The sequence below is a fragment of the Carettochelys insculpta genome, chromosome 24 (genome assembly GCF_033958435.1).
Source record: "Carettochelys insculpta isolate YL-2023 chromosome 24, ASM3395843v1, whole genome shotgun sequence".
In the NCBI taxonomy this organism is placed as follows: Eukaryota; Metazoa; Chordata; order Testudines; family Carettochelyidae; genus Carettochelys; species Carettochelys insculpta.
The window spans coordinates 8,800,511-8,827,969 of record NC_134160.1 but is presented as its reverse complement, the minus strand read 5'-3'; the positions used below and the strand labels follow the sequence as shown (position 1 = coordinate 8,827,969).

General features: G+C 41.6%; 4 protein-coding genes across 19 annotated transcripts in view; 2 read left to right on the top strand and 2 right to left on the bottom strand.

Annotated features, from left to right (window-relative positions):
- RHCE (Rh blood group CcEe antigens) overlaps window positions 1-6,528 on the top strand; it is a 36,682-nt gene extending 30,154 nt beyond the window's left edge. For 3 of the 5 annotated variants that reach the window (XR_012642457.1, XM_074976467.1, XM_074976471.1), the window contains 2 exons: window positions 591-661; window positions 4,989-6,528. Coding sequence is in view for 4 of the 5 variants with exons in the window: in XM_074976467.1 (XP_074832568.1) it covers window positions 591-617 (27 nt within the window). In the remaining variant the exon portion in view is untranslated. Of the gene's footprint in view, window positions 1-590; window positions 3,708-4,988 lie in introns of those variants that run through there. The other 2 variants (XM_074976470.1, XM_074976468.1) reach the window with 1 other exon arrangement.
- Window positions 3,258-11,818, bottom strand: TMEM50A (transmembrane protein 50A). 3 transcript variants are annotated; one of them, XM_074976475.1, is made up of 8 exons: window positions 11,655-11,817; window positions 10,808-10,909; window positions 10,055-10,166; window positions 8,897-9,009; window positions 8,283-8,350; window positions 6,541-6,633; window positions 4,405-4,465; window positions 3,258-3,706 (listed from the first exon to the last, which is right to left on the bottom strand). In XM_074976475.1, the coding sequence occupies exons 3-8, from the start codon at window positions 10,145-10,147 to the stop codon at window positions 3,661-3,663; spliced, it is 474 nt and encodes a 157-aa protein (XP_074832576.1). In that variant the 5' UTR covers window positions 10,148-10,166; window positions 10,808-10,909; window positions 11,655-11,817; the 3' UTR covers window positions 3,258-3,660. The 3 variants fall into 3 exon arrangements, with proteins under 3 accessions (XP_074832576.1, XP_074832577.1, XP_074832575.1); XM_074976476.1 differs by lacking the exon at window positions 10,055-10,166 and having other exon boundaries at window positions 11,655-11,818; XM_074976474.1 differs by lacking the exon at window positions 10,808-10,909 and having other exon boundaries at window positions 11,655-11,816.
- Window positions 11,819-12,103: 285 nt separating this feature from the next.
- RSRP1 (arginine and serine rich protein 1) lies at window positions 12,104-19,063 on the top strand. 10 transcript variants are annotated; one of them, XR_012642433.1, is made up of 8 exons: window positions 12,104-12,425; window positions 12,715-12,791; window positions 13,886-14,509; window positions 14,814-14,968; window positions 17,250-17,333; window positions 17,716-17,771; window positions 18,149-18,246; window positions 18,354-19,063. XR_012642433.1 is itself a non-coding variant. In XM_074976338.1 (7 exons), the coding sequence occupies exons 1-6, from the start codon at window positions 12,337-12,339 to the stop codon at window positions 17,740-17,742; spliced, it is 1,056 nt and encodes a 351-aa protein (XP_074832439.1). In that variant the 5' UTR covers window positions 12,104-12,336; the 3' UTR covers window positions 17,743-17,771; window positions 18,149-19,063. The 10 variants fall into 10 exon arrangements, 4 of the variants coding, with proteins under 4 accessions (XP_074832439.1, XP_074832440.1, XP_074832437.1 ...); XR_012642431.1 differs by lacking the exon at window positions 17,716-17,771 and adding an exon at window positions 17,847-18,074 and having other exon boundaries at window positions 12,108-12,425; window positions 18,940-19,063; XR_012642430.1 differs by lacking the exon at window positions 17,716-17,771 and adding an exon at window positions 17,847-18,074 and having other exon boundaries at window positions 12,108-12,425.
- A 3,140-nt stretch (window positions 19,064-22,203) lies between these two features.
- On the bottom strand, window positions 22,204-25,903 carry SYF2 (SYF2 pre-mRNA splicing factor). The gene is made up of 7 exons (XM_074976320.1): window positions 25,812-25,903; window positions 25,411-25,521; window positions 24,851-24,976; window positions 24,291-24,408; window positions 24,069-24,159; window positions 23,627-23,725; window positions 22,204-23,248 (listed from the first exon to the last, which is right to left on the bottom strand). Exons 1-7 carry the CDS (start codon window positions 25,836-25,838, stop codon window positions 23,083-23,085), a joined length of 738 nt encoding a protein of 245 aa, XP_074832421.1. The 5' UTR covers window positions 25,839-25,903; the 3' UTR covers window positions 22,204-23,082.
- Window positions 25,904-27,459: the final 1,556 nt, after the last annotated feature.

Genomic DNA, 27,459 nt, shown 5'->3' with positions numbered 1-27,459 from the left:
GGAACCACATTTCAGGGAAGATGTGGAGAAACTGGAGGGGGTACAGAGAAGAGCAACTAAAATGAGTAAATGTCTAGAAAATATGCTTTATGGGGGATGATTGAAAAAATTAGGTTTGTTTAGCTTAGAAAAGAGACTATCAAGAGGGGACTAACAATTGCAAGTACCTAAAAGCGTGTTACAAGGAGGAGAAAGAAAAAATATTTTCCTTAACCTCTGATAATAGGGGAAAAAAAATCTGTTGTGAGGGGCTTAAATTGCAGCAAGTGAAGTTTAGTTTGGTCACGAGGAAAAATTGTCAGGGTGGTTAAGTGCTGGAATAAATTGCCTAGGGAGGCTGTACAATCACCATCCCTAGAGATACTGAAGAGCAAGGTAATAAACATCTGTCAGGGATGATCGAAATTGTGTTTGGTCCTGCCATGAGGGCAGAGGACTGAACTTCTTGAGGTCCCTTCTAGTACTCTATGATGTTATGTTTCCTTAATCTGGATCCTAAAGAAGAACAGGCTATCTTATGGCTTCACGTTACTTTATATAGTTTTTGACTTTTTTTGTAAGATGTTATAGAAGTATTTTTGTGTTTACAGTTTCCGCATTTGGCTAATGGATTTTGACAGAGGGAACCAAATCACAGAAGATTAGACAAAGATGAAGAAAGGTCTTTTTTATTCTTGATTATAGGAAACTAAACTAACTAACTAACACGGGGCAGGAGAAAAGCTTAAATATTGCTCCTGAATTTCAAAATGAAGAACATTATTGTATTAGGCTGTTTTCAATTCTTACTAAATGATACAGTATGTAAAAATTACAGGTAAAATAGTTAATTCAGCTTTTTGCTTTGATGAAATCTTGCTTTCAAGATTTTCTTTGGTAAATTACATACAGTGGATCTACCCAGTGTTTATTGTTTTAAGCTGCTTCCAGATTTTAAAGAAGGAAGATACTTGTAACTCCTATTTTGACAGTCAAAGATAATCATGCACATTAAAATCTTGATTCTACAATTGCTGACCATGCTAGTCCTGATCCAACAGCACACTTCAGCATGTGCATATTTTTATGCACAAGTAATCCCACTGAGGTTCACATAAAAGAGATGCTTAAGTGCTTTACTAAACTGGGGCCAGAGTGTCCAGCATCATGTGGAATAGTCGAATAGTTAAAGGAAATCTGTAGCTGCTTCGGCATAGGTCAGCAGTTCTCAAAGTTCAAATTGTAAGAAGCTAAAATTTTGAAATTAAGAGACTTGATATGGCAACTCCTACTTGTAAGCCCAGTCCTTGCAGTCAGTTGCATTAGTTGTGCAAGACTTGAAGTGGGAAGTGCCTCAGAGTATGAATCAGTCTTCAACAGATGGCTCTACAGTGGATAGTTGACCAGCACTCTCTAGTGATCTGACGTGACTAAAGACCTCTTGCTCATGTGACTAATCTTTGCTCATATAAGTAATCCCATTGATTTGAATGGGGCTAATTATGTTAGAAAGGGGCTTGTAAATCAGCAATCATACTGGTCCCAGAGTTATCACAAAGAGTTTCTAAATAGCTTCATCTGTTTGTAAACCTTAATATTTAATGCTTTACTTCTAAATACCTGTTTAAGGAATCAATGTAAAAAGCCGAGTGGTGTGGGAGTATTAATAGAGCAAACAAGGTTTTGTATTTTATAGTGACACAGTCAATATGAAAAAAAAATCAGTTTGTCTGAAATTGTAGTATATCTACTATAGTGAAAAGCAGATAAGCATTGCTGTCTGATGGCATTTGAAGTCCCAATACTTCATAGATTCAGTGAGTCACCACAAGTGTCTACCTACACAGAACACAGCTCACGTTGTTATCATATATTTAGTTAGCGCTAAAGCTGTAATGGGTTCTGTGCAAGCAGATTCCTGTATCACATAAAGCTCTTTGTAAGATAGAGACCTTATCACTATGGACCAAACTGTTAAAGATGTTTGGGCATGTACCTCTGCTGGACTTCAGTGAAGTACGCAACTAAATACCTTTTCAGCATGTGGGCCAGAGTTTCTCCTTCATTTCAGCGTGTTGATCTGACACAAAGCTTTTCAATTGCCTGTATTAATAAAGAAATTGCAACTATTGGTTGTCTTTCTGCGCAGCAGCTTGAAAATAACACAAACTGGCAACAATCTGCCATGATAGATTGAAATGAAATTCTGATACAGTAAGAAGTGCACACAAACCATGAGCCATTAGCTTTGAAGGGAAAGAGAGTGTTACTTAGTTGCTAACTCTTTGCATTACTCTATTGGCAGTAACAGAAGCGTTCCTGCTAGAAGTACTATTGTTCTGTATTTATTATTGGTCATAAGAAGATTACTGACTTGCTGATCTCTAGAGCATGGGTGGCCAAACTACAGCACTCCAGCTGCATGCAGCTCTTTGAGCCTTTAAATGCAGCTCCTCCTCAGAGCCACACACTGGGAGTGCCACCCGCCTGCTCCGCACACTCGCCCTGCCGCTTGGTCAGAGAAGTGTGCGGTGGCAGTGGTGGTGCCAGCACCTCTGGTTAATTGGTGGCATCGAATTAGTGTGTGTGTGGCGGGGGAAATGACACAGAAGGCAGGGCTGGGGGTGCATGGCTTTGGGGGAGGACACTGAGCCATGTATTACATATATAAAAATAAATATGTGGCTCTGCACTCTATCCACCGCTATTTTGGCTCTTTGTTTCTAACTGGTTGGCCACCCCTCCTCTAGAGCCTGGTACCGATACTTATCTGTCTTACCTGTCAGGAGAATGTCACGATCTAGCAGCTGGACTCCAATATCCTGCAAACGCTGTCTCCTGCTGAAGGAGTTGAACTTTTTATAAATAGTCATTGGAGCAGGGATTTGAACTTAGGTTTCTCCTCCCAGGTGCCTGTCCTAATCATTTCGCTGCAGATTCTTTCCCTGCCTCAAAGGGATTTGATTTTTCAGGAGTGACTTTGAGAAAAGGTATTGACTCAGCTGCCCCTTAACACAATTTAAAACAACTTTCAATATTAATAGTACAGAATACTTCAGCTGCATAACGTGAACCCTAAACTCTTACACAGCAGTAACTATTTTTATTGTAAGTGTTTGAGCTGTCAGTATGACAAATCAAATATTTTCATATAAAGCCAAATGTAGCAATGTAATGTACACTGTGAAAAAGTGCCACACCAAGTTCTGAAATCCAAGATATGTTTATAGTGTTCAATATCAAATACAGAAAATTCCATATTTAATAAATATTAAAAATAAGTTTAAAGCATTTTTAATTGTAGCTTTGGACCTCAGATACAGTGCAAAACACTTGGTTAAATACATCCATTATGCTTCTATATTCATTTGGAACAAACATACTGTAAAAGTGTCTTCCATTGTTATGCTTCTCTGTTAGTTTCACATTTCAGTCAAATACAATACAACACGAAAGCAACATGAATAAAACAGCCAAGATGAGTAAAAAAGAAAGTTTTTAAACAGGATGGAAAATGGAAATTATATTGCTTCACGATTTTACATTTCTTTTTATCCTCAACAATAATTCAAGAGCTATCATTTATATAAAATGGTATTACAAAAAACAAAACAAAGGAAACCCCAGCATGCATATGCAGTAAAAAAAAGTCATAGGTCCGACTCACTTCCCCTGACCCATTCACTGCCACAAGTCTTCAGTGCGACCAAATTTAAAAACCAGCCCCCTGTTCAAAAATAAAACAAACAGGCATAAATACAAAGGCTTAGCTACACAGAATACAAGAGCCATCCATCAACTTCAAAAGAAGTAGGCTCAAATTCCCAAGTCTTGGAACAAAATTTCAGGTGTTACAGACTTTTGTAGTCAAACTTGAGTATTGATTCTGCAAGTAGAACTACAAAGGCAGATCCTTGAATTCCACTGATCCGAGGTATAGCCACATGCATCTCATTAAAAAGTTTGCAGGTGACGGGGTTGTAGAAATAAAAGTAACAAGCAATTACAAATATATTAATTTTATACATAATGTTCAATGTGAACCATTGAAACTAACTAGATTTAGTTTGGAACTGTGGTTTTCAAACTTTTATGGCTGTGTCCCACTTCTCAAATAACGCAGTTTACTTCATATGCTTTTCTGAACACGAGGGCTGGGGGGGGGGGCACCCTTCAATTTCTGCCTTCCACTTAGCAACAGCTTCCAGGTTTTCAAACCAAGGGATGCAGAGGAATGTTCATAGATATGAGCAGCTGCAAGGGTTGGCGAGGGAGTGCCGCCTCCATTAAAAGTTGATTAGATTGCCAAATATTACTAAACAGAATGCATGATTACAGGAATTTGCTTATTTACCCCAATGAGAGTTCTCATAACCTACCACTGGTTGAGGAGGGTAAGGAATAAACAAAGAAAAACAGGCTTACCCAAAAAAGATAAAGGCATTCTGGAAAAAGACAGCTATTCCTGGGTATATGTATGTTTTTTCTGATAAAAGGAAGAATTTCCATCAGATTTTCAGAATTATTTTCTCAACAGTATCCTGTTTCTTTCTGATATTTCAGAGGCACTAAACTCTAGTGTTAGGTTGACAAAGATTGGCAGTTCAGTACAGGAAAAGCATGTTTGGAAAGATGTGGCTTTTTTTTTTGCCAAATACCTCTAAGAAACTAATTTAGTTGGATAGCAAAGCAGTAATCAGAATGGAATATGATCGTCACTAACTGATGCAAACTAACAGCAAAACCGGATAGGAAAAAAATCAATAAGGACTTCAGAATTATAACGCTTCAGGGAACATTGTAAATACTTGAAAAATAGTTGAAAAAAAGGTGTGGATAACTGTATAGCTTAGCTTACTAGTAGTACAAAGAATAAGATTCCATATCCAAGTCAGCTTAGCATTGTGTGGTCTTTTGGGCATTGTCGTAAGATAATATCCAACATGCTTAAGTGAAATTGTGTAATGACATTAAATGGAAGTTTGTCTCTGTATATCTATTTCTAACAGGATGAATCTCCACCCACCATCCATCTTTCAGTTGCATGCAACAGAAGAGAAAGCATAAGGTCCAACCCCTTGGCAATTTCACACAACAGCCATCTTAATTAAAAAAAACTGTTTACTAGTCCAAATGCACCTTGCTTTTTTAGACCAAAGTCTACATCACAAATGCAATGACCACATGGAACTATCATCAACTAATTATATAGCATCTTAAATACATAGAGGATCAAACAAACACCACACTGTGCTGAACAAGGATGATTGCCCCTGCCTCAAATATCATGAAAGAACAAGTCAGCACAATATACAGATATATACGCAACAAAACCAAAAATAATTGTAGAGCGTCTTATAGCTTAAGGTTGAGTTTTTAAAACACGCTTAGGGAGCTGGCCACCTAACACCTTCAGAAATCCCAGACTAAATTATTAATGGAGTGCCTAATACCAGCACAGAAGAGAATAGAAAAGTTCACTTTTAGCAGACTATCAATAAACCCTGTCGTTACTGTATGACTACTGCCGAACTGCAACATCACATTATCTTCATCTTTGCTATTCCTGGCTGTAACTGGCTCATGGTTTTATTTGTTTATATATGATAAAATGATCTTTTCTTTAAGACCCAAACAGCATTGTCAAATTCCCTCAGGTTTTTCCAGTGTTGTCTACATGAAAAATTATATAAATATAAAAATGTAAAGTACTATAGTTATACCAATAACATTTCCTGTGCAGACACTTTTATTCTGGCATATGGTTTCCTTTTTCTAGTTTCGTTTACATCACTTCGAAAGTGGTTTAAGATATGCTGGAAAAAGTCACTTTTACATTGAAATAAGAGTGTCCATACAAGGAGTTACATAGGCATGACTACACCACTATAACTTCCTGTGGAAACATGGCCTATGTTCTTAATGATGGCTGCCACCTGGAGGCTTTATAACACAGGTGACAGACTGACAGTAATATACACTTTAAAAAAAAAATACTAAATTGACACTGACTCTTTGAAAAGGTTATCTTCTTGAACATTATCACTGAGAAAACAAAGGAGAAATAGAGTGGATTTGAAAAAAAAAAAAAGTAACAGAGAAAAGAGAAAAAACAGAACAGGATAAATACTGACAATGGAAATGGATGACAAAGAAGAGGCCAGGTAAAGAGAAGCCAGAAAGAGAACCAAGAATAGCATGAGATGAAACCTGTTCCAGTTGACTAAGACTTAGAACAACTTTTTCCTCTAACTTTTTCAATCCCTGAGCAGAATAAGTTTTGTTACATGCATCAAGGAATGTGCACCACCAGTCAAAACAAGCTGCTGTGGCTGTGGAAAACTATCAGTGCTCTGCTAATCAGCTGGGTGGCACCTCAATTTTTTCCTGGGAAGCCACCCAAGCACTCAGCTTATGGGAAACACTGCTCAAGACTCCAAAATTATTAAAAATAGACCTTCGCAGACCAGACTAAAATTCCTCTCATCCATGCAGTATTCATTTAAGTACTACTGCAGTAAAGTAAGCCACCAAAAAGTAAGATTTGTACTGTAGTCTTACCTTTAACAACATAGCCCCCAAAGAGAATCCACATAGATGCAATCAGGGATCCAAAAGCCATCATAAAACCAATGAACAACCAGATGCGGGCACCTTAAAATTACACAGACATGTGACTTTCGATCTGCTCTCTTCCAAAATACTTTATGCAAATATACCGCTAGACTGGAACTAGCATTGTGTACAATATGTACTATATGCTGTTTAAAAAAGAGAGATTGCAAGCAATAATCTTATCTTTTCTCATGTGTGAGGTAGGCTAAATTCTTACCATTTACGTTTTAGAGTGCTATTAACATTCTACGTAAAAATCTCATCTCTAAATTCTAATGGCAAAATACTTTCACTAGTGTACTCATAGATAGGCTTGGTGATACAGAGATCCTATTTACCCAGGGTTAATGATTTAACGGACTCTGCCCCACTGGCTGTAGTGCCCACTACTGCATCTCCAGGGCTGCACGCACCCCTATGAGCGTTGTGCTCCACTGAACAGGAAATATTTGGTCAGTGCCTGGGCCTTGTGTTTACCCCTACAATGGGTGAAATTCACTCATAATGCACACACGGAATGTTTGACTAGTTGTTTATTTCATCAAATATATTTTAATTTGGGTGCCAAATAAACTTGCAAAAGTCTTAGGTGGCAAAAGTTGGTCCCTGTGTAACTCTATTTGGAAAATATAATAGCCAAACTAATTATTTGTACACAACAGGCCAAATAATAACTGATTGGATTATTTCAGCTGGCAAAAGAATGAAACCCAACAAACTGCAAACTGTGTTGTAAAGATACAGTTATGTGAGTGACAACCAAAATCAATACACGTTTGATGTCTATAGTCCAAGCTTCCATAATCCATCCTCCCCATGGGCATTCTCAGGCTATAGCACTCATGGGGACAAGCAGAGCCCCATGCTTAGCAACTTCTTCCTCCATCCTCCCAGAGCACCATAAATAATTCATGCAGTGCTCAAGCTCAAGGAAGGAGGGAGAGAAGTTGGGATGGGACAGGATGGCTGTGGAGCCCCATGGCCAGGGGGTCAGGACTACATCCCTGCCTGGGACTGGGAACACAGCCTAGAAGGTATCATGCCTGGTAGCAAGGGGCTGGCATTAATTTCCCCTGATCTGGCAGATTCCCTGGTTTGTGACCATCAGGTGCCAGACGAGAGAAGTAAAACCAGCAGTAGAAACCAAGAGAATTGATTTAACTGGATCATGGTGGCTAGCTGTTCTCATGAATCTCAACAAATAAGTTCACTGACATTTACACCTACAGGTTGAATCTCTCTTGCCTGGCACCTTCGCATCTGACTGATGCCAGATGAGAGAATTTGCCGAATGACAGGAGATCGATATTTTCTAGCACATTACCAATGCTACCACTGCTTACTGGGCTCTTAGAAGACATTTGGGGTAAATTACAGCTAAATAACAGCACAGAACTCTGAGAGCCAGGACTGGTGGCTGTAAACAAACTTCATAGGACCACAGAAAACTTGGTCACACCCATGATAAATGGTCATCCAGCTAACTAAAATCATGCCAGATTACGGAGTTTGTTGGACAAGAGAGTTCCGGATAAGAGAGGTTCAACTTGTAGTAAAAATGTTTACTCTTAGCATAACAAGAAATATTCAAATATCACGCTTCTATACAACATTTGCATAATAAATTAAACTACATCAATGCACTGTATTATGGACAGACACTACTGTTATAGCTCTAATATTTATACCTGTTTGTCCAAGGCAGCCTTCACTGTAACTATCACCACGGACTTGTCCATTGGATACTGCATTGATCCTGCATCAATCAAAGAGAATACAATTGACAAATACATATGAAATTCATACCTCTTAGCATTTTCTTCTATTTTCATGTACAAAAATAGAGAAAATATGTACAAAATAATAAGATGTCACCAAACTGTTGCTCTGAAAAGGAGGACATCATTAATTTAGCAGCTCATATTTGGAAAAAAAAGATAATTTTTTTCAAGACATGAATAATTAAATCTACACAATTAAATAAAACCATATGCAAACTGTTCAACAGGAGCCTATGTGAATATGAGAGTCTTCCTAGGTGTAAATTTTTATCTATGTGGTTCTCAGGTCTTATCCGTGGCCCAAATCACTTGAAACACCTATAAAATATTCCACGATATCACCTAACTTCTCTCTCATCAACACAGCATAAACAGTGTTCATTTAAGAGCTGAACATAGGCCTCTACCTATAAAATACAACCATGGCAATTCAGAACAAAAGTCTGCATTTTAAAAAAAATATTAACTGCATGATGCAATTTCACTATAATATGTTGCACTGGTAAAGAAATTACACCTACATTAGGAATGCAATAGTTGCTATAACTCCACAAGCATGGTAAGAATGGTTGAAGTCTTCAGCAGAAGAATATTTAACAGCTGCATCTATGATAATCCACCAGCCTGTAAAAAACTATTAAAAATACAGCTTTAAATGCAGACATAATTGTATACGTTATTACAATGTTGTCTAGCAAAAATTAACATTAGTAATCCATATAAACACTATATGCAGCCAATTTAGCTTTCATGAAATTCAGTGGAGATGGCCTTACACATACAGCACTGAAGTGAAAGAAAATGAGGAAAGTAGCATGAACTTACTATTTCTAGAGAAATGTCATTTTACAATAGTGTCTTTAAAAAGTGATGTAGTGCATTTAAATAGATATTTAAAGTACAGGTTGGACCTCTGTAATCTGGAATGCTCTCACTGGACAACATCCATAATCTGTCATGATTTTAGTTAGCCAGACAAACACTTATCACAAATGTTAGCTAGCTGTAATTTGCTCCTAAATGTCTTCCAAGAGACCAGTAAGCAGTAGAAGTGTTGGCCTTGCTGCAAGACAATACTGACTTCCCTTGATTAGGCAAATTGTTTCATTCAGCACCAGTCAGGTCCCGAGGATAACGGGCTAGAGAGTTTCAACCTGTATGTCACTGTAATTCACCTAAATGAAGGCTTGCTGTAAACTAGCTTTGCGGTACATCAAAAGTTCCTTGGATGAAGTAAAATAAATGATAAAATATGACACTGCAGCGACTAAAGAGCCGGCAAAACTGATGTGGTATAAGTGTGCTAAGTGATCTGTTTGTAGAGTTTTCTACAGTACCAAGAGCAACTGAAAAGATGTGTTTTGTACTCACTGATAGTGTTGAAAAAACGGTGTCTCACATGTAGAGACCAAACTGAATTTTAGTGTTGATCTTCACAGGACAGTAACATTATTTGGCCCCAAAAATCATCTCCTTAAATAAATAAATCCTCTTCAGGATAATAAATTTGAAAATAGCCACACAACAGCCAATATAAAATGCCACTGTAATATATTCACAGTGTGTCATACCTGTTTGTTTTCTTTGTGTTCTATGCTATGATTTTTCAGTGCAGTACTGAATTGTTGCATACAGGCCAAAAGCACATATGTAATACAAAAATGGTTAAACGTACACACCAGCACACCAGCAGCAATTGATGCAATTGTATTCCGCTTTTCTCCCCAGTCAACACACTCTGAGCATCTCAGGTTCTCAAGAAATCCAGACATTTTTCAACTCTCTGAAAAACTAGAAGATGAGGAAATTTTTATTTTTCTCCCCAAAAGAGCATATTTTCATACTCCTACGAAATAACTCCAATGTGACATGGAAATGCTATAAAGATTATTAAAAGAGCAAGAAATCATCAGTATGTCAAAAATAGTTGTCTCATTAACCATGACAACGGACCTACACACAGTGGAAAAAAGCAAGACACAAAATGCAGCTCTTCAGAGCAAAGGAACAATTTCCCACAATTGCTTTCTGATGGGTCAGAATAAAACCACTGTAAGGCAGACAAACCAGTCTACTATCAACAGTGTAAGAGACAGCTGACAAAATTTAGCATGGATCCCCAATCCTTATCCATTGACAAATCATCTACCTGCCCCTGAACTAATAAAAGATATGGAATCTGAGATGCATAGATAACGCGATGAGGCTTGCCATGCTTTCTTAGACATTAGCTGGGAGGACAATCATCATTTATTTTAGATCACCAGCCACAAATGATGTTTTTCTAAGCAACTGTGCCTTAGCTTCCTTCATTCAGTGCCCAGAAAATACATAAATCCACAGCACAGGCTGCAACATAGTGCTTTCTGCACTTTGTGGTTGCCCACTGCTCTATGAACCGCAGTTAAACTGTCGCCGGACTGTGCTCTCACCATCTAGCCGCAGCTGCACTAGGGTCTCCTGGCTCTTCTCACGTTCTCCTCAATAGTTAGGGAAAAGTGGGCAGTTACCACAGCTCACAGCGCCAGATGACCCTTTTCAAGTAAAGGTACGGAATCACCCAGGTGTTAATGAGGCAGTTTCCCCAAGCAGGCTCAGCATCCATCAATATCGCTCCTGAGGTAGCCAATGACAGTGCGCTGCCCCTTCCACATGCCTGCCTTGGTGAGCCAACCATTAGGTGCACCGGGGAGGCCAACGGCCAGAGCCGGTGCCTTTATAGGAGGTAAACAGGAAGAGGCAAGTGGCATATTTCCCTGTCACCCCACAAGAGACAACGGCCAGCAGCACAGCCACGGGGCAGCCAACTGGATGTATTACCTTTGTAATAGCCAATAAGAGAAGGCGGAAAGTGGCCTTATTCCCACACGTGTCGGGGTCAATGGCCAGCAGCACAACCCGGGGGCAGCCAATGGCCAGCAGCACAACCCGGGGGCAGCCAATGGCCAGCAGCATGGCCACGAAGCAGCCAGTAGTATGCGACTAGTGCCTTGCGGTAGCCAATAGAATTCTACCTCCTCCCCCTCCCCCGTCCCCGAGAGTCAGCGGCCAACAGCACGGTCTTGAGGGCAGCCAGTGGCATGTGACCAGTGGATTGTCCCCCCCCCCCCCCTTTGTGGTCCATACCCAGCAGCACAGTTCCTAGAGCAGCCAACAGCCCAGGCCGCACGGGTAGCCCGTCGCTAGGGAGAAAACCAGCGCCGGACGTCCGGACTCCCAGCCTCGCCCCTGGCAGCGGCGGGAGGGGCGTCTCTGAGGCGATCTGCGGCCCCCGCTTACCGTAGCGTGTGGACCGGAAGGAGATGCAGCCGTTGGCTTAGCGGCGGGCAGCGCACGGCTTCTTCTCCCTCGGCTGAGACCCGCCGCCCCCCTAAGCGCGGTAAACAAACCACCTGAAGCCTAGAGACCCGGATGGAGAAGATACGAAGTCTATCAGAGCGCGCATGCGCACCCAGCTGCCCGCCCCCCCTTTCAGGGGCGTAACCCGCATGAGCTCAGCAAGAGGAGGAGCTCTCTGCGTCACCGCCCCGCCAGCCTTCGCATGCGCTGTATAAACTAATAACACAGCAGGGAGGGTCATTATTGCGCATGCGCCGCCCCCCGGCGCTACTCCGCAGGGCGACGCTCCCAAGGCGCCGCTGTTTCTAGTTGGCGCGTGCGCTTTGGCAAGTCCTGGGCGGGGTGGACAAGAAAGTTCTCGACCCGGCCGCGCATGCGCCCTGTTGTCCCGATTATGTAACTGGGCGGCGGTTCTGGAAGCTTCTCAGTCGAGATTGTTGGTTAGTTGCTGTCGAGACGTTGGGGTGCGCGGTCGCTCGGCGAGGGCGGATCGGGCTTGGCCTACTACCCTTGAGGGGAGGCTGCGCTGCTGAAAGCTGTTGGCGGGGGCGGTGCTCCCTAGCCGTGTGAGGAGCAGATTGAGCTGCTGCCGTCCCGGTCTGGCGACCTCTCTGTTTCCACTATGGCAGTGACCCATGAGATGGGGCTCTCCCCGCAGGCGCCGCCTCGGGCTCGGGATCCTTATGGAGGGGACCAGGCCAGCTGGAGCCAGTGAGTTGCCGAGGGCGGGCGGCTGGGGGGGTGTCGACAGAGGGGCAGCGAGCGCTGGTGGCTGTGGGTAATAGGGTGGTAGTGGCGGGTATCGGGGTTCGCGCTTCGCCCTTGATGTTGGCGGCTGGGGTGATAGGTCAGCCTGTGGGGCGGGAGCCAGGGATGCGGTGGGGAGAGGAAGAGGGAGCTTGGCTGACGCCCGGGGGTTAGGTGGGGGGGGGGGAGGAGCGTTCGTCCCGTTGCGGGACCGGTGGTTGGAATTTTCGTTGACTTTTCGCATCTTTCGCAGGAGCCCCCAGGTGCCTCACGGGAGCCCCCAGGTGCCTCACGGGAGCCAGGAACAGGGGAGTCCCGTGGCTCCCAGCGGTAAGTGTTCGTGGGCGCTGCTTTGAGAGAAGCTCGGTTTCTCTCTTGTTTAACGTTCCGTGGTTTTCCACCGCTGGGTGATGGCTTCACCGACTGTGTCCACCTTGTTACTGCCTATTTTTCTCTCTGGATTGAGGGTACCCAAGCGATTAGGCAGTGGAGGATGTCAGTTTTCCGGGTGGGTGGACTGACATTATGTTGTGCACGATCTGCAGACCTTCGTGGTCCTTAAAGGTTTGCTGATGCCGGACGTGAAAAACAGTGGTCAAGTGGACTGGGACCTAGGGTTTCCTTTTTTCCTGTTACAGGTCTTATTTTAGTAGTCATTCAAAGATATGAGATACAGAAAGTAAATTTTTATATTGATGGTAAGAGAAATAAGCATGAATGACATTACAGGCTTCACGTTTTCAGTAGGTGGTGATCTTAGAAAGTCTTAATATTTGCTGAATAAACTCTGAATTCGTTCAGCCATTTCTGTTAAGTTTTCACTGGCATTCTTTACATCAGAAGAAAGTGTCAGTAACAATTGTCAAGATTACTAGAAGTGGAGAGTGTGTGTTTATTCCTTAGAATGCACTACTGTTTTAAGAATGTCAACTCAAATGGCTGCTATTACATCATGGCAACCATTTTATCTTGTTTAAGTGTGTAAAGTGATCATGATGTTATTTGTAGTCAGTAGTAATTTCCAAGTGAACGTTTGGCTTACTGATATTACCTTGATTGTGGGAAATGGCTATTTCACAACAGGAACATGCTGCCATTTAAAATGGCTCTTAGGAAACAGTTTTTTGTTGACCCCAAAGGAAAATAGTCTGGATGCCACATAACTGTTTGCATGTATGCTATATTTGCGTATTATCAGTATGCTTTTGAGAGTGAATTTGGCCATATGCTGAAGTGCCTGTGGTAGAGATTAGAAAAATAATAAAAGTTGACAGTTTTACTTTCTGCCCTTCTTTTTCAACTAGCCACTGAACTTCATTCGTAGTTAAAAGAGGTTTTTGAGCATAGCAAGAACAAATTTCAAGTTTGCCTCGTTTTGTGGTGGTAAAGAATAAATCTTAGATTTTCTTTTGTTTCCTAAACAGGAACTGAAACTGGATGCTGTAGAACATCAGTCAAAACTGATACATTGAAGACAAATAAAACAGAAGATATGACAAACTACATGGATGATCTGACTCTAAGCTCACCAAAAGGGAGAGTGTCCCGTTCAAAGTCCAAAACTAGTCATGGTGGATCATCAAGATCATCTAGCAGATCGACTTACAGTTCGAGATCCAGTTCAAGCACTTCAACTTCTTCAAGGAGTTGGAGTAGATCTAGAAGCAGGTCAAGATCAGGAGCTGGAAGAAATGGTTTCAGAAGGCATAGAAGATACTCAAGATCATATTCCAGAAGTCGGTCAAGATCACGCAGCTGCCGATACAGAAGAAGGTACTGTTCTCGGACCTACAGGCGGTACCACCGTTCTCCTCCAAGGTATAGATCACGTAGCAGGTCCAGGTCTCGCAGGTCCTGGTCTCGTGGAAGATCATGGTCTCGTGGAAGACGATATTATAGAAGATCCTTTTCAAGAAGCAGATCACGATCTAGAGGCCGAAGATACTATGGATTTGGGAGAACCATCTATCCTGAGGCTTACAGAAGTTGGAGAAGCCGATCGCGAACAAGATCTCGTAGCAGGACACCTCTGCGCTTAAGTGAAAAAGGTATTTTCCCGCTCAGGAAGTTGCACTTCATTGGCTTGCTAGTGTGGGTGGGAAGGAATAGAACTGACTTATTTGCAGGCTTGTTTTGCTGTTAGATTTATATATAAAACTTGGAGTGTGTCTTTCTGAGATAATCAGATGAAGGTAATTCTAAAGTCAACAAGCAATCCAAAAATCAAAACTTCAATTACTGCTGGAAAAAGGGGGTGACAACTATATAAATTTCAGTTTGGAAATGTTTTTAATGATGACTTGCACTGATCTGACTACTTAGGTCATCCTCACAGAACCTTTTTTAATGTAGATAAGAGAGAACTGTTGGAAATAGCAAAGGCTAATGCTGCGAAAGCCCTGGGAACAGATAACATAGTCTTGCCAGCTAGTTTGAGAATCTACAACATGCCCAAAGAGACAAATGAGGGGAAAAGCAGAAATGAAGATTCTTCAGAGTCTACTGAGGTAACTATGAACTGGAATACTCTTGGTTTCAAGGTAAACATTCAGACTTACACTAATTACATGACATGCATGAAAAAAGTGTTTGACCTTTTCTTGTAAAATATCTAAATTTTCAGTATTTTAATGACGCAAAACATCCAATATTTTAAACTTTCCAAAATGACAAACTTTTGTAGACCTGCTGTGTACCTTGGAATCTTTGATCGTTGCTCTCCTGATAGCCTACAGGCTTTCCACTAGTGGCATGGTAAGGGAGAAGAATTTCAAACTTCACAGGAAAGTGCAAGTTATATTGGGTGATCTGTTCTTTGCCCTAAGATAAGGGCTCATTTGTCAAAGCCTAGTAATAGGCTTTTGTGAAGATTAATTTTTGTGTTAACTGTCATACATAGTCTTCCATATGTGTCAAATCATTCCCAAAAATCCATACTCAGACCCCAAATGCATTTTACATACTGTATTTCTGTCTTATAGAAATGATGAATATGGTCTCCAGACATTGATGAAGAAAATCTGGTGGTAATTAAGGGAGTTGTGGGCTTTAGCAGCTTGGACTAAGGGAGGGAAAAGAGAAGTAGCTTAATCAGTTTTAACTAGAATGCATTAGAATTTTTGTTAGTTGTTTACATGTGGTTAGATACACACTTAACAATAGTAACTACCTAAAACTATCAAACTTATTTCAAAATTAAAGTAAAATTAGTAAGGGTTTCATAGACAACTATGTAAATGGCACAGGTGTCCCTTTCATAATGTGTGTAATATATTCCAGATGTTGAGAGATTACAGAAGAAGAGGCCTGCATCACTTGCAGATAAGTTTATTGTCCTCCCTGCAGAGCTTTGGAGGACAACTTTTACACATCTTGCTGTAATAGTCTATTTCAGTTTGAAGACCATGTCAATCTGACTTCTCTAGTTAAAGCTAAAACATACATAGGTCACGTGTTGACAGGTGTTGATAAACATACAGATTAGTGTTCAAAAATTCAAATTGGAAAATGTTTCGTATGCCTTAAACTTAAGGCCATTACTGATTGAAGTAGTAGTTCAGAACTTACACTAATATGCTCACATACTGAGTTTCCCTAACTCTCATAGAGCATATCAAAACAAAAAGCAGTCAAGTAGCACTTTAAAGACTAGCAAAATGGTTTATTAGGTGAGCTTTCGTGGGACAGACCCACTTCTTCAGACCATAGCCAGACCAGAACAGACTCAATATTTAAGGCACAGAGAGCCAAAAACAGTAAGCAAGGAGGACAAATCAGAAAAAGATAATCAAGGTGAGCAAATCAGAGAGTGGGGGGGAAGGTCAAGAATTAGATTGAGCCAAGTATGCAGACAAGCCCCTATAGCGACTAAAAGTTCCCATCACGATTTAAACCATGTGTTAATGTGCCAAATTTGAATATAAAAGTCAGCTCGTCCACTTCTCTTTCTAAAACGCTGTGGTAATTTCTCTTCAGTAACACAGAGTCTATACCCCAGGAACACCAGTCCTGGAACCTTTCCCTGCAACAAAGCCCGCTGCCAGCTTTGTCCACATATCTTCTCTGGAAATACCATCACTGGACCTAACCAGGTTACTCACAGAATCATGGGCACTTTCTCATGCTTCTCTACTAACATTATATGTGCCGCCATGTGCCAACAATGCCCAGATGTTTTGTATATTGGACAGACTTCTAACTCCCTTAGACAAAGGGTCAACGGGCACAAAACAGAGATCAAAACACTCCAGATCCACAAACCAGTTAGTCAACACTTTAATGGAAGGGGGCATTCTGTCAATGACCTTGAGGTATGTGTATTAGTGAAGAGAAATTATCGCACCGTTTTAGAAAGAAGTGGACGAGCTGACTTTTATATTCAAATTCGGCACATTAACACATGGTTTAAATCGTGACGGGAACTTTGAGTCGCTATAGGGGCTTGTCTGCATACTTGGCTCAGTCTAATTCTTGACCTTTTTTTTCCCCCCCTCCCCGCCCCACTCTCTGATTTGCTCACCTTGATTATCTTTTTCTGACTTGTCCTCCTTGCTTACTGTGTTTGGTTCTCTGTGCCTTAAATATTGAGTCTGTTCTGGTCTGGCTATGGTCTGAAGAAGTGGGTCTGTCCCACGAAAGCTCACCTAATAAACTATTTTGCTAGTCTTTAAAGTGCTACTTGACTGTGGTTTTTTGTTTTGATAGTGTGTAGACTAGCACACCTTCCTGTCTGTTACTTCTCATAGGGGATGTGTAACACTTTTTTAAACTATGTAACTTCTCCCCTAGCTGTCCAGAAGACTAATAGAAGACTCCACCACAAGTGGAACTGAGAGATCTCCTACCACAAGAGGCATAGCTTTCAGCCCTAATGTAAGTTACATATCTAAGGTGGGAAATGCTGATTTTTGGCTTACTCTTTTCCATGAGCCTAGCCTTGGAAGACCAATTGGGTTTTACCTTTATCTTTAATTGCTTTTTCTGCATAATATCACTAGGCACTTAAAGAGAAATAGACTTTAGGGATGTACTTGTTTATGCTTCCCGGAATAAGAGCATTTAGAAATAAGCAGTGGATTTGCAAGGTGTAGTGTTGTGGACCTTTCAAACTTGTGCAGCTGGACATGGAAGTAGCCGAAAAGCAAGTCTGGCTTTGCTATGTAATCCAGGCGCTTTTTTCATAAAAGCTGTTGTGTTCTGCCCATTGAAAATTGCAAACAAATGTTTCAGTGACATTTTATTTTTATGTATTCAGTATTGGATTCATTGTTTAGAAAACTGATATTCAGACCACATCTTCAAATACTGCAGGTAAAAATTGTAGACTTCCTACACACTACATACTGTAAAAATAAGAGTGCTAAGCAAATATCTCTTTCTTTCTAGAACACAGTGGCAAAGCCAGTACTCCAGAAACCAGCAAGTCTCTCTGCCAAAGAGACAGTGTCCTTGGGAAAAGAAGAAACAGAGAGAAATCCTTATGGGCAGTGGGTTCCTGTCCAGAAGGAGGGAGAGAGCTTATTTTTTAACTTTTCACCTAAGAGCGCATCTTTCAGAGCACGCTAATACTTTCCACTACCCTGTGAACTGTTGGTGGTGGTAGTATTTCCAAAAGTGAGGTTTGAAATCCTCTGTTGGGTTGAATAAGTATTTAAAGATGTTAATCTTGACATAGATTTGTTTTCCAGATATGAAAACAGCACATTGGCCCAGAAACTTCAAGTGGGAATCTTGTGTATAGTTGTAAATACTTAATTGTATGACTATAATGGAGTAGAAATTACAGGTGGGTAACTTTTTTTTCTCATTATTTCAGCAGCTTCTGTTATGAAGATTTGTCATGTAGTTGGTAAAACCTTCTTTTTTTTTTTTTTTTGCCCTTGTTCTTCATAGTTGAATTGTAGGTAGAAAGTTCCTTAAGGCCCTGTGTAATTCAGTTGAAATGTGAAGTGTCCCTCAGTTTCTTGTGTGAGCCCTGCAGGCATACATTGGCATGTATTTTACTGAATTGTAAGGTAAAGTGCTTTATTAAGCAATCTGATGGTCTTAATTGACTGAGTTGCTCCAACATTTTCAATTTGAAAATGCTAATACCTACTGTGCTATTGAGTTGGTTGCAGCGTATCATTCTTTAATAGCTTCTGCAGGATTGTCTGATTCCTACAGTCATGTAGGAAGCACTCCCCACTGGGTTGCTTGCTTGGGCTTCTTAAGATCTAGGCTTGCTTTGAGTATCTGAATTTAAGTGTTTAAGCCTGAAACTAAATCACCACTACATTGTGGTAATAAGTAAATAAAAATACTCCGATCCCCTGGACTTAAGCAGTTAAGGACAAGTGGATGAGAATAGTTGGAGTTCCTTATCCTAACTAGTTTAAGTGATTGGGTTTTTTTTTTGTGTGCGTGCGTGTGCTGGCTTTGAATTTGAAATATTGGTGTATAAAGTGTACAGTACCTTCTGTATGCTCTCAATTTTCAGCTTTCACTGTTTGAAGATAAATGATCAAATACTACTTCTGAGAGCTGTAGAGTTTATAAAACCACTTTTTTCTGACCTGGAATTCATGTAAATGTTTTGTACAATAAAACTCGTATTGTATACACTGCTGTGGAAAACCAAGTGGCTTCATTTTTGGTAGAAAGTATGTCAACAGTATCTAGGCAGTGCAAAATAACAATTGCTCTTAACAGACCAATATTTCAGCTTCTACAAAAGTTAATGTTGTACAAAGAAACATTCCAGAACTTGTCTTGGGTGGGGGAAACACCAACAAAACATACCTGTACATACATAAGTCAGGATGTGTTGTCTCACTACATACTGAATACTTTGAGGTGGGGGGGACATGGGCTAGGGGAGCAGCAGTTCTACACCCTCCATCTTCCAAAAGCACATTAAGTCATTGCTTTAAAAGCATAACCTTCTACAACCCCAACTTCTAGCAGACTGGACAAGGTGACATAATCCCTTTAGGGTCACATTTGAATTTCTGAATGTAAGGTGGACTAGGAAAAAATACAGCCCATTAACTTTTAGTTCTAAGCCTGCCTTTTTGTGAAGGCAGAACTCAGAAATAAGCATGCTTATCTAATGCTGTAGGGTGGCCTAAAGGAACGTGAATAGCACTGACCAAACATCATGGGGGTTCTGGGCAGTGGGTGAGCAGAAGCCCCCTGACTAGTATGAGGGACCTTCTCCAATCTTGGAGAATTCACAAGGCTCAAGTTAACTTGAGTTTCTGGGGCTGACAAACTAAATAATTGAAGGTCAAAAAGAAGGGACCCCCCCCCGCCCCCAAGGCTAGGATGGAGCAAAGGAACCTGGACAGCACTGACTGCTCAAGGTGTTGTCAGTGAATGGTACCCTGAGAAACTGTAGCTAGACATGATCAATGGAAGAAAACCATTGGAAACAAAATGGTCACAAGATGAAGTCCCCAGGTTCTGTGACTAATGGGGCCTTGAGTGGTGGTGGGGGCAAAACCAAAAGGCTAGATTGGAGGAGCTGCAACTTAATGCACTCAAGGTATAGAACTATATTGTTTTAAGATGACATAGATGCATGGCTCAGGTATTTGGGGGAGGGGGCGGGGATGGCGCTGGGACAGCATAAGAAGGCCATTGCCCCACCAGGGACTTGCAGCATGTAAAGCATGTGGTTATAGTGAGTGGGGTGCAGGGACTGTAGTTAGTTTGTAGGCTATATTTTGTTTGCTCCTACCTTGGGCTATGCTGCAGCACAATGCTTACATGTAAGCACCAGGCATGTCAAAGCTGAAATAAAAAAATAAGCAATATTTTTAAGGTTTTTCCACCTATCTTCATTTCATGCTTTATGGTAGAGGTGGGAAACCATCTTGTTTGACCACAAGAGTGAGAAGCACAAAAATCTCACATGCTAATGCCAGAGCTTAGGCAGGTCTGGGACTAATAGATTTTGCTTACCTCCTGCTCCCATCAGGGGGTTGCTGTGAAGGGGCTGCCAGGAACCAGACTTGAGCTGGGTGGGGATTTGGAGAGTCTGGATGGAAGGGTGTCCAGGTAAGGGATAGATGAACAGGAAGGGATGTTGACCTGTGTACCGTGGTGCTATGAGTGCCCACAATTCCAGGCAGTGCTAATCCATGCAAATGTGCCTGCAGAGGGGAAGAGTGAGGGACTGACCAGAAGCAGCTTCTACTGTCCAGGGGTCAGATCTGTTTGGTTGACTGTGGCACTGAAGGCTCAGGGCTCCATGCCCTGCGCTAGGCTGAAGGCCCAGGAGGGGAGCCCTAAAGGCTGGAGCCAGGCAAGCTGGGGGCTGAACCTGGATCATTGGGTAAAGGTTCCTCACTCCTGCTTTAAGGGTTCTTCCCCTTATGGGAGTTGAGGGGCTGTTGATTACTCCAGAAAGGTAGAAAGAACTAGAGTAAAAAGCTGGTGGGGGAATCAAGTCCCCAGCTGCTTGTATACAGTACCATGCTTAGAATGATGCAGCTTGTGTGAATAAAAGTTTATCACAACAGTTGTCACCCTTATTCATGTTGTTTGGCTCCCCTCACTTCTTAACTGGAGAAGGAAACAGCTTCTGTGAATGAAGATAGAGGCAAAAGCTATGCAGCTCATTCTGTCCTTGCAGCATTTATTTAGGAAATTAGCATCTGAGAGAGACCCAGGTACACAAAATCCTTGTCTAGACTAGAAAGGGACTGCCTGTTTATATCACCATTAGTTTGGTTTGCTTCATAACATACACCAATTTTCAGTACAAAACAAGCTATGTAAGCAAAAGGCCTTTTAACTGCACTGGAGGTGGTGGTAAAATTTTGAGGTCAACACCCAACCATTGCCCATTAATATAGGTATTTTCTCAATCCCTGTTGTCCAGTCAATGCTAAGAGGGGGCTTATGTTCCAAAACACCAGAGAACTCTGGACTTTCCCATCCCAAGGTCCTTTCCTTACTACCATTGATCCACATTTCTCAAACTTAACCCTTTTATTTTAAACATGTTCTAGCCCTTCCACAACTGCCAGAACAGCAATCAAATAATAAATTAAGTGTAAATCAACAGTGGCAGGAGTTTACAGACCAACTGAGAAGAGGCATAAATGTTAACCTGAAGCATATCTGAAACAGAAAATCACTACTACACAATTGCTTTCACATGATGAAAATGGAGCCCTGATTGAAACGGCTTGTCTACACTACCTCCCTACTTTAAAGGGAAAGGGAGCACGGTAAGTAGGGTGTGGGGAGTACATTACTGCAATCCTGCTGCACATATGCAGCACTTCATTAAGCAAATTCACCGCCCCCCCCCCCCCAACTTCAAAGTGTTAAACTTTGAAGTGCTGGCTTGCATCTAGCTACAGTTCAGCTGCAGGTACTTTGAAGTCCCTTTACTCCTCAAAATTGTCTAGTGATGGTTTGTCTACACTATGTCAGATTTCCTGTATATCGCAGAGCCCATAAGAGCAAGTTCCCCTGCCCAACAAACTTTTTTCAAGGCCAATCAAACAAGATCAGCTTCTGTTGAGCCAACATTTAAAAAGTAACAGCCTCCTTACTTGCGCAGGTAAGTGATAGATCTACTTCAGGAAGATGAGTATCAGAGAGGTAGCCATGTTAGTCTGTAGCTTTGAGAAGAACAAGAAGTCTTGTGGCACATTGTAGACTAACAGATATTTTGGAACATAAGCTTTCGTGGGCAAAGACCTGCTTCATCATGATGCATCTGATGAAGCGGGTCTTTGCCCACGAAAGCTTATGCTCCAAAACATCTGTTAGTCTATAAGGTGCCACAAGACGACTTGTTCTCCAGGAAGATGTGAAGTCTTGGTTCTTTGGCAGCCTACCAAGCTAATACAGGTTTATATCTACCTACATCTTTCTATACATACATCACCTGCTCGCATATTATAATCATGGCATAGTCAGTGGAAAAATATTATTTTAATGAGTTTAAATGGAGGCAGTATTATCCTTGCACTTAATAAAAATGGGGAAAAGTGCAGCACAGAAATTAAGAAACTTACCCATTGTTACATACAAAAGTGGGAACATCTGTTTTAATTGAGTAGTACAGCTCCATTTAATAAGATAAACAAATATTACCTATTTACTACAGAATAGGAATATATCAATCAATCTGTTCTCTCCCTCCCAACCCTGCCCTAGACCTGGCGCTTAAACTGGTCTAAATTTGATCTTGAAGGATCCCATGCACTTACTGCTAGCATGGAAGAACACTTAAAATTTTAAGCTAAACACATATTTAGTTAACTTGTATTTTAAATAGAACTGCTTTAAAAATATCTAAAACAATATATATATATATATAACGAGGTTATGACCTAAGTAGCAGCTCTTGAAGTTTGCTAAATTGACAAAAAGAAGCCAACTTTTGACATGTGAGCTATGTACAGCTATGATACCCACTGTTACTCAAGCATGCATGCAATACAAACCACTGGATTAAAAAAGGAGCTTTTCCCCAAGTTGTCATTTTAATATTGAATATTACAAATTTTATATTTATATTAGTATATTAATACAATTTTTAGACTTTTTTGGAAAATATGCCTAACTTGTACTGAATATTATCTTTTGTGGACTTGTGCCTCTCTTGAGATCTGAAAGGTTAGACAGCAGTTCCTCTTTCCAAGTTCTGTTTAATTTCTGCTGTATATTTCCCATAGAACCTTTCAGCCTTCTTATTGAATTTGGCATTTCTCTCATTAATGTAATCAATATCTGCGTCGTCATTATAAGCCCGTCGCCGACTGTATTTGTCACGTTTTTCAATTCTGTAAGAGAATCACATTTAACATTTTCAGACCCCAGATGTACAGGAAACTTTTAGTCTTTAGAATGAATAAATTCCTATATTTACAGCTGAAGCTAATACTATTAAAACTAGAGCGGAAATCACATGCAATGGTGGATGTATTTTCAGTGTATTCTTCCCGTGCATACAGCACTGCATAAAAATCCTGTATATGTAAGCTAGTGTACAGATTCATAAACAGTGCAGGCTACACTGATTACACCCTTAAATATACATCTTTATGCAGAAGTTACCAGGCAACACAAGTAATGCTCACACTACAGCAAATAAAATAGTAAAAGCATTGTGTGTTACGAGAGCGAAGGTTTGAGATAATTAAAACCATCTTATTACTCACTGTTTTTCGAGATCTGTAACCATTTTATCAATCCCTTCTTTACATGCTACATGAGTTCCATGAAGAAGACTGTTTGCTGTTGGATACAATTCTTCTCCACTGAAAGAGAAAGATAAACAGGAAAAAAATCAACTGATTTGTCAAATTATTTTTTGTATGTAACTTCTATAAAAATGGAACGGGCAAATGACAGAGACCTTGAACTAGCATATTACAAATTATACACATCTACAGCTTTACCCAGGACGTGACTGTCATGGGACCATGCCAGAAAGCCATTTGTATTGAAACACATGTACAAAGATAAAATGAAATATGTTTGAATGATATGAACTGAAAATAATTTTCAGCTATTTCAGACATTAGTTCATCAAACAATTCATATTTGCATATGACATTTAAAAACATATTACGGGTTTGCCAAAAAAAAAGAGAAACTTACTTTTCTTCTTTTAGCTTTTCATATTTTTCCATGTCAGGTTTGATCTGCTTGGTTAACCTCTGATATTGGCGCAACTGAGCAGCTGCATAATCTTTAGAATAAAAAGGATTGCAATTAACAAAAGACTGAACTGGTCAAGTTTTAGTGAAAATATATGAAAAAAATAAAGCTTAAATATTTGTATCCCCCTAAGTCCTGAAAAAATAAAATTAAGTTTCTTACCTGAAAACCCTAGATCTGGATTTTTTCTCTTCTTTTTTCTCTCCCATCTTTCTGCATCCTCAGCACTGATTTCTAACAGCTTCACTCTCTCGTAATCTTCTCCTTTAGCAGCACATTCCTAATATAAATAGAAGCAATTCTTAAGTTTTAAAAACATAACAAAAAGTAGCAGACAATAAAGTTTAATAGATTAGAGATATTTTCCTAATTTTATTTACATTGTAAGTTTGAATGATACCAGACAATCTCACCAACCATCACAGTCTGATCCTTGATTATTTTAATTTTATTTTAATATATAAAATCAGTAGCACTCAAAAGCCCTGATGCAAGACCAGAATCATTGTAGGCACTGTACACACTTGCATGAAGATACAATCCTTAAACTGGGGTAATAAATTCTTGATCCCACAGAAACATATGCACATGCATGATATAATGCAGTACAGGTAGTTGTACTGATCTCAGTGTGACTATTTACAGCCCACAGTGTTAAATCTTTGCAGGATAGTGATCTAAAATAGAAGATTTAAGTTGTAATAAAAACAGGTGTATTATACCTTCTTCTTTTCCTCAACCTTCAGTTCCCATTCCAAACGAGATTTTTTTGCTTCCCAGTTTGCTGGCAACTTGAGTCTTTTATCTTCTTCCACAACTTCCTGGTGATTTAGCTTGCGAGCCTCATTCTAGGAGCAAAAAGTTTGTCACTGAACTCACAGGGAACCCTCTGACCTCGTTGGTACACAGAAATAGAATACTACAGAACATCAGGCAAAACTGTTGTAGACCCTCTGATAAAAGCATTTTTATCTATCCTGACAAAACTCTTATTGTCTCCCCAGTACATAGTTTTCCAGGAGAGAACTCAGAGAAATTGAATGCTTGCATGGATTTTTGCCTTTGAAATTTTGCCTGGGGATGATTAGCATTCTTCCCTCTCCCACCCATGTTTTAATTCAGAACTTTAAGAATCTGTTACAGTTTCAATCTTAAAAGTACCTTAAAGTAATGGCTGCAAAAAGAAGTGCTTGGCTCAGTTACCTCCAAAACTGTAAACAAAACCCAGCTGCAAACAAGACTGGAAATAGTCACCGCCATTAGGCAGCACAGGCTGTCTCACCCTTTTCATATGAAGCTCTCTGAACTTCCTCAGCCTCTCCTCCCTCTTCTGGGCAGCCAACTCCTCAGCGGCAGTAAGTGCAGATTCTTCGTCTGAGCTCACAGAGGCGGCCTAGAACACCATTATAAAAGGCGGGGGGGGATGAGCGATCTACATCAGTGGCTCGAGGGCACAGTGCTTTAAACCAGGATATTAGAGGCAGTTCCACCACCTCCCTCCACCCTTCCCATGCCCTCCAGCCTACCCCACACTCTATCCCGCCCCCATCCCACTCATGCCCCAATACAGCCCCCCAACATTTCTCCTACCCTCAAAATCCCCCTCCCCTATCCACCCTGTCCTCTACCCTCCAGCTGTCTTCTCGAGCTCTAGCCCCCAGGAAGCTCTGCCAGGCCGCTCACCCCTCCGTGCGGGCCTCCATCCGCCATCGCCGTGCCCCCACCGCAGACAAAACAAGCAGCCTCCCTCCCCGCTTGCGGCTTCCGCCAGTCACTTCCGGCCCACGCACCACGCGCAGAGGAAATGACGCGTACCCTCCCCAAGGGCGGAGGGAGAGGCCGGAGTGAGCTGCTGGCGGTCAGCGCGTCCTCTGCAGGCAGGAGGAATCCCGGGCCGGGGCTGGCAGGGCAGGGAGCAGCCGGGGTGGGAGGAGTGGCTGTGGTGTGAAAGCAGAACACACACAGGAGGGGGAGGGGAGGAGGCAGAGCCAGAGGGAACCTAGGGCAGTGATGGGCAACCTGCAGCCCACATGCCACCCATCAAGGCTCTACCTGTGGTCCAGGAGAGATTTGCTTTACTGTTCATTGCCCATGCACATGGGTACCAGATTCTGCAGCTTTCCATCCCCAGACCTAGATGCTGGCACTTGGAGGTGGGAGGTGCTGCAGCATCCCCGAGCCTGAAGTGGTTTCTATTGAATACAAGATTTACAGACATTTTCTACAGTTTTCAGCACCCCCACTATGCAAATTATTCCAGCACCTTTGTCCCCAGTGTTTTCTTCCAACTGGAATGCCGAAAGTCAGACACACGTAAAGCCAGGGCATGTGAAGTGAAGTGTGTGCTGATTGCACAAAACACGGATGGGGAGAGCTGTGTATTCCCTCTGTAGCCAGTCAAAGTGCAGTTACGATTCAAGTGGCACACCACGCAAATCCTAGGTACGCAAGTGCAGTTAGTAAAATCCCAGGAGACAACCATCTTGCAGCCCGCTGAGGTGAAGGAAGGCCACTCATGTGGCACTCTCACTAGCCTAGGTTGTCTGTTGCTGACATAAGGACAGGAGGTAGGGGAAGAAGCTTCCCAGTGTGTTCAGGGTGGCTGGAAGATCTGCACTTGCCTCCTTCCTCTGTTGCATGGGGCGGACCTGCCTGGAACTCCAAACCAACCAGCCACGTGTCTGAGGACAACTTGCCACCATCCAATCCCATGGCACAATGCACTACCCTTCCAAAGCAATGCCCCGAGGTGCGTGCACCTCAGTGACGGCCTGCCAGAACTACAGGCCACTTTTGCACATTTGGGCCTGGGAGTCTTGTCCAAGGTCGCACAGCCAGTGAGTGGGAGAGCCAGGGTCAGAACGTGGCAATGCCACCTCCAGCCCATTAGAGACGGACTCCTGCTCACAATGGGAAGCTGATTGCATCTGGCCACATAACATGCAAGGTCCTGCTTCCTTTCTGAGGAGCCGTGACTTTTGCCTCCTATCAACTGGTTTCCTGTGGCAGGCAGGCCCCTGTGTGAGACAGCAGGTAGTGCTGCACATGCTTATCCGTCACCTGAATCTAATACGCAGCATGATCACAACTGGGTAACATTACAAACAAACAAGATGTTTGTCTTCTGTGCAAGCTTCCTCCAGGACAAATGACCTGAAGCAACCCATGTGACCTAATGAAAAGTACTACTAAAATAGAACTGAATTCCTCTTGAACTATAAAAATGTCATTTCCAATAGTACTGGGGAAGCATCCATCTTTATAACTGCCAGCCTGATATTCTGGGGAGACTTTAGGTCCTCTAGCTTTTAAGGCTGTGAGGGAATCCATC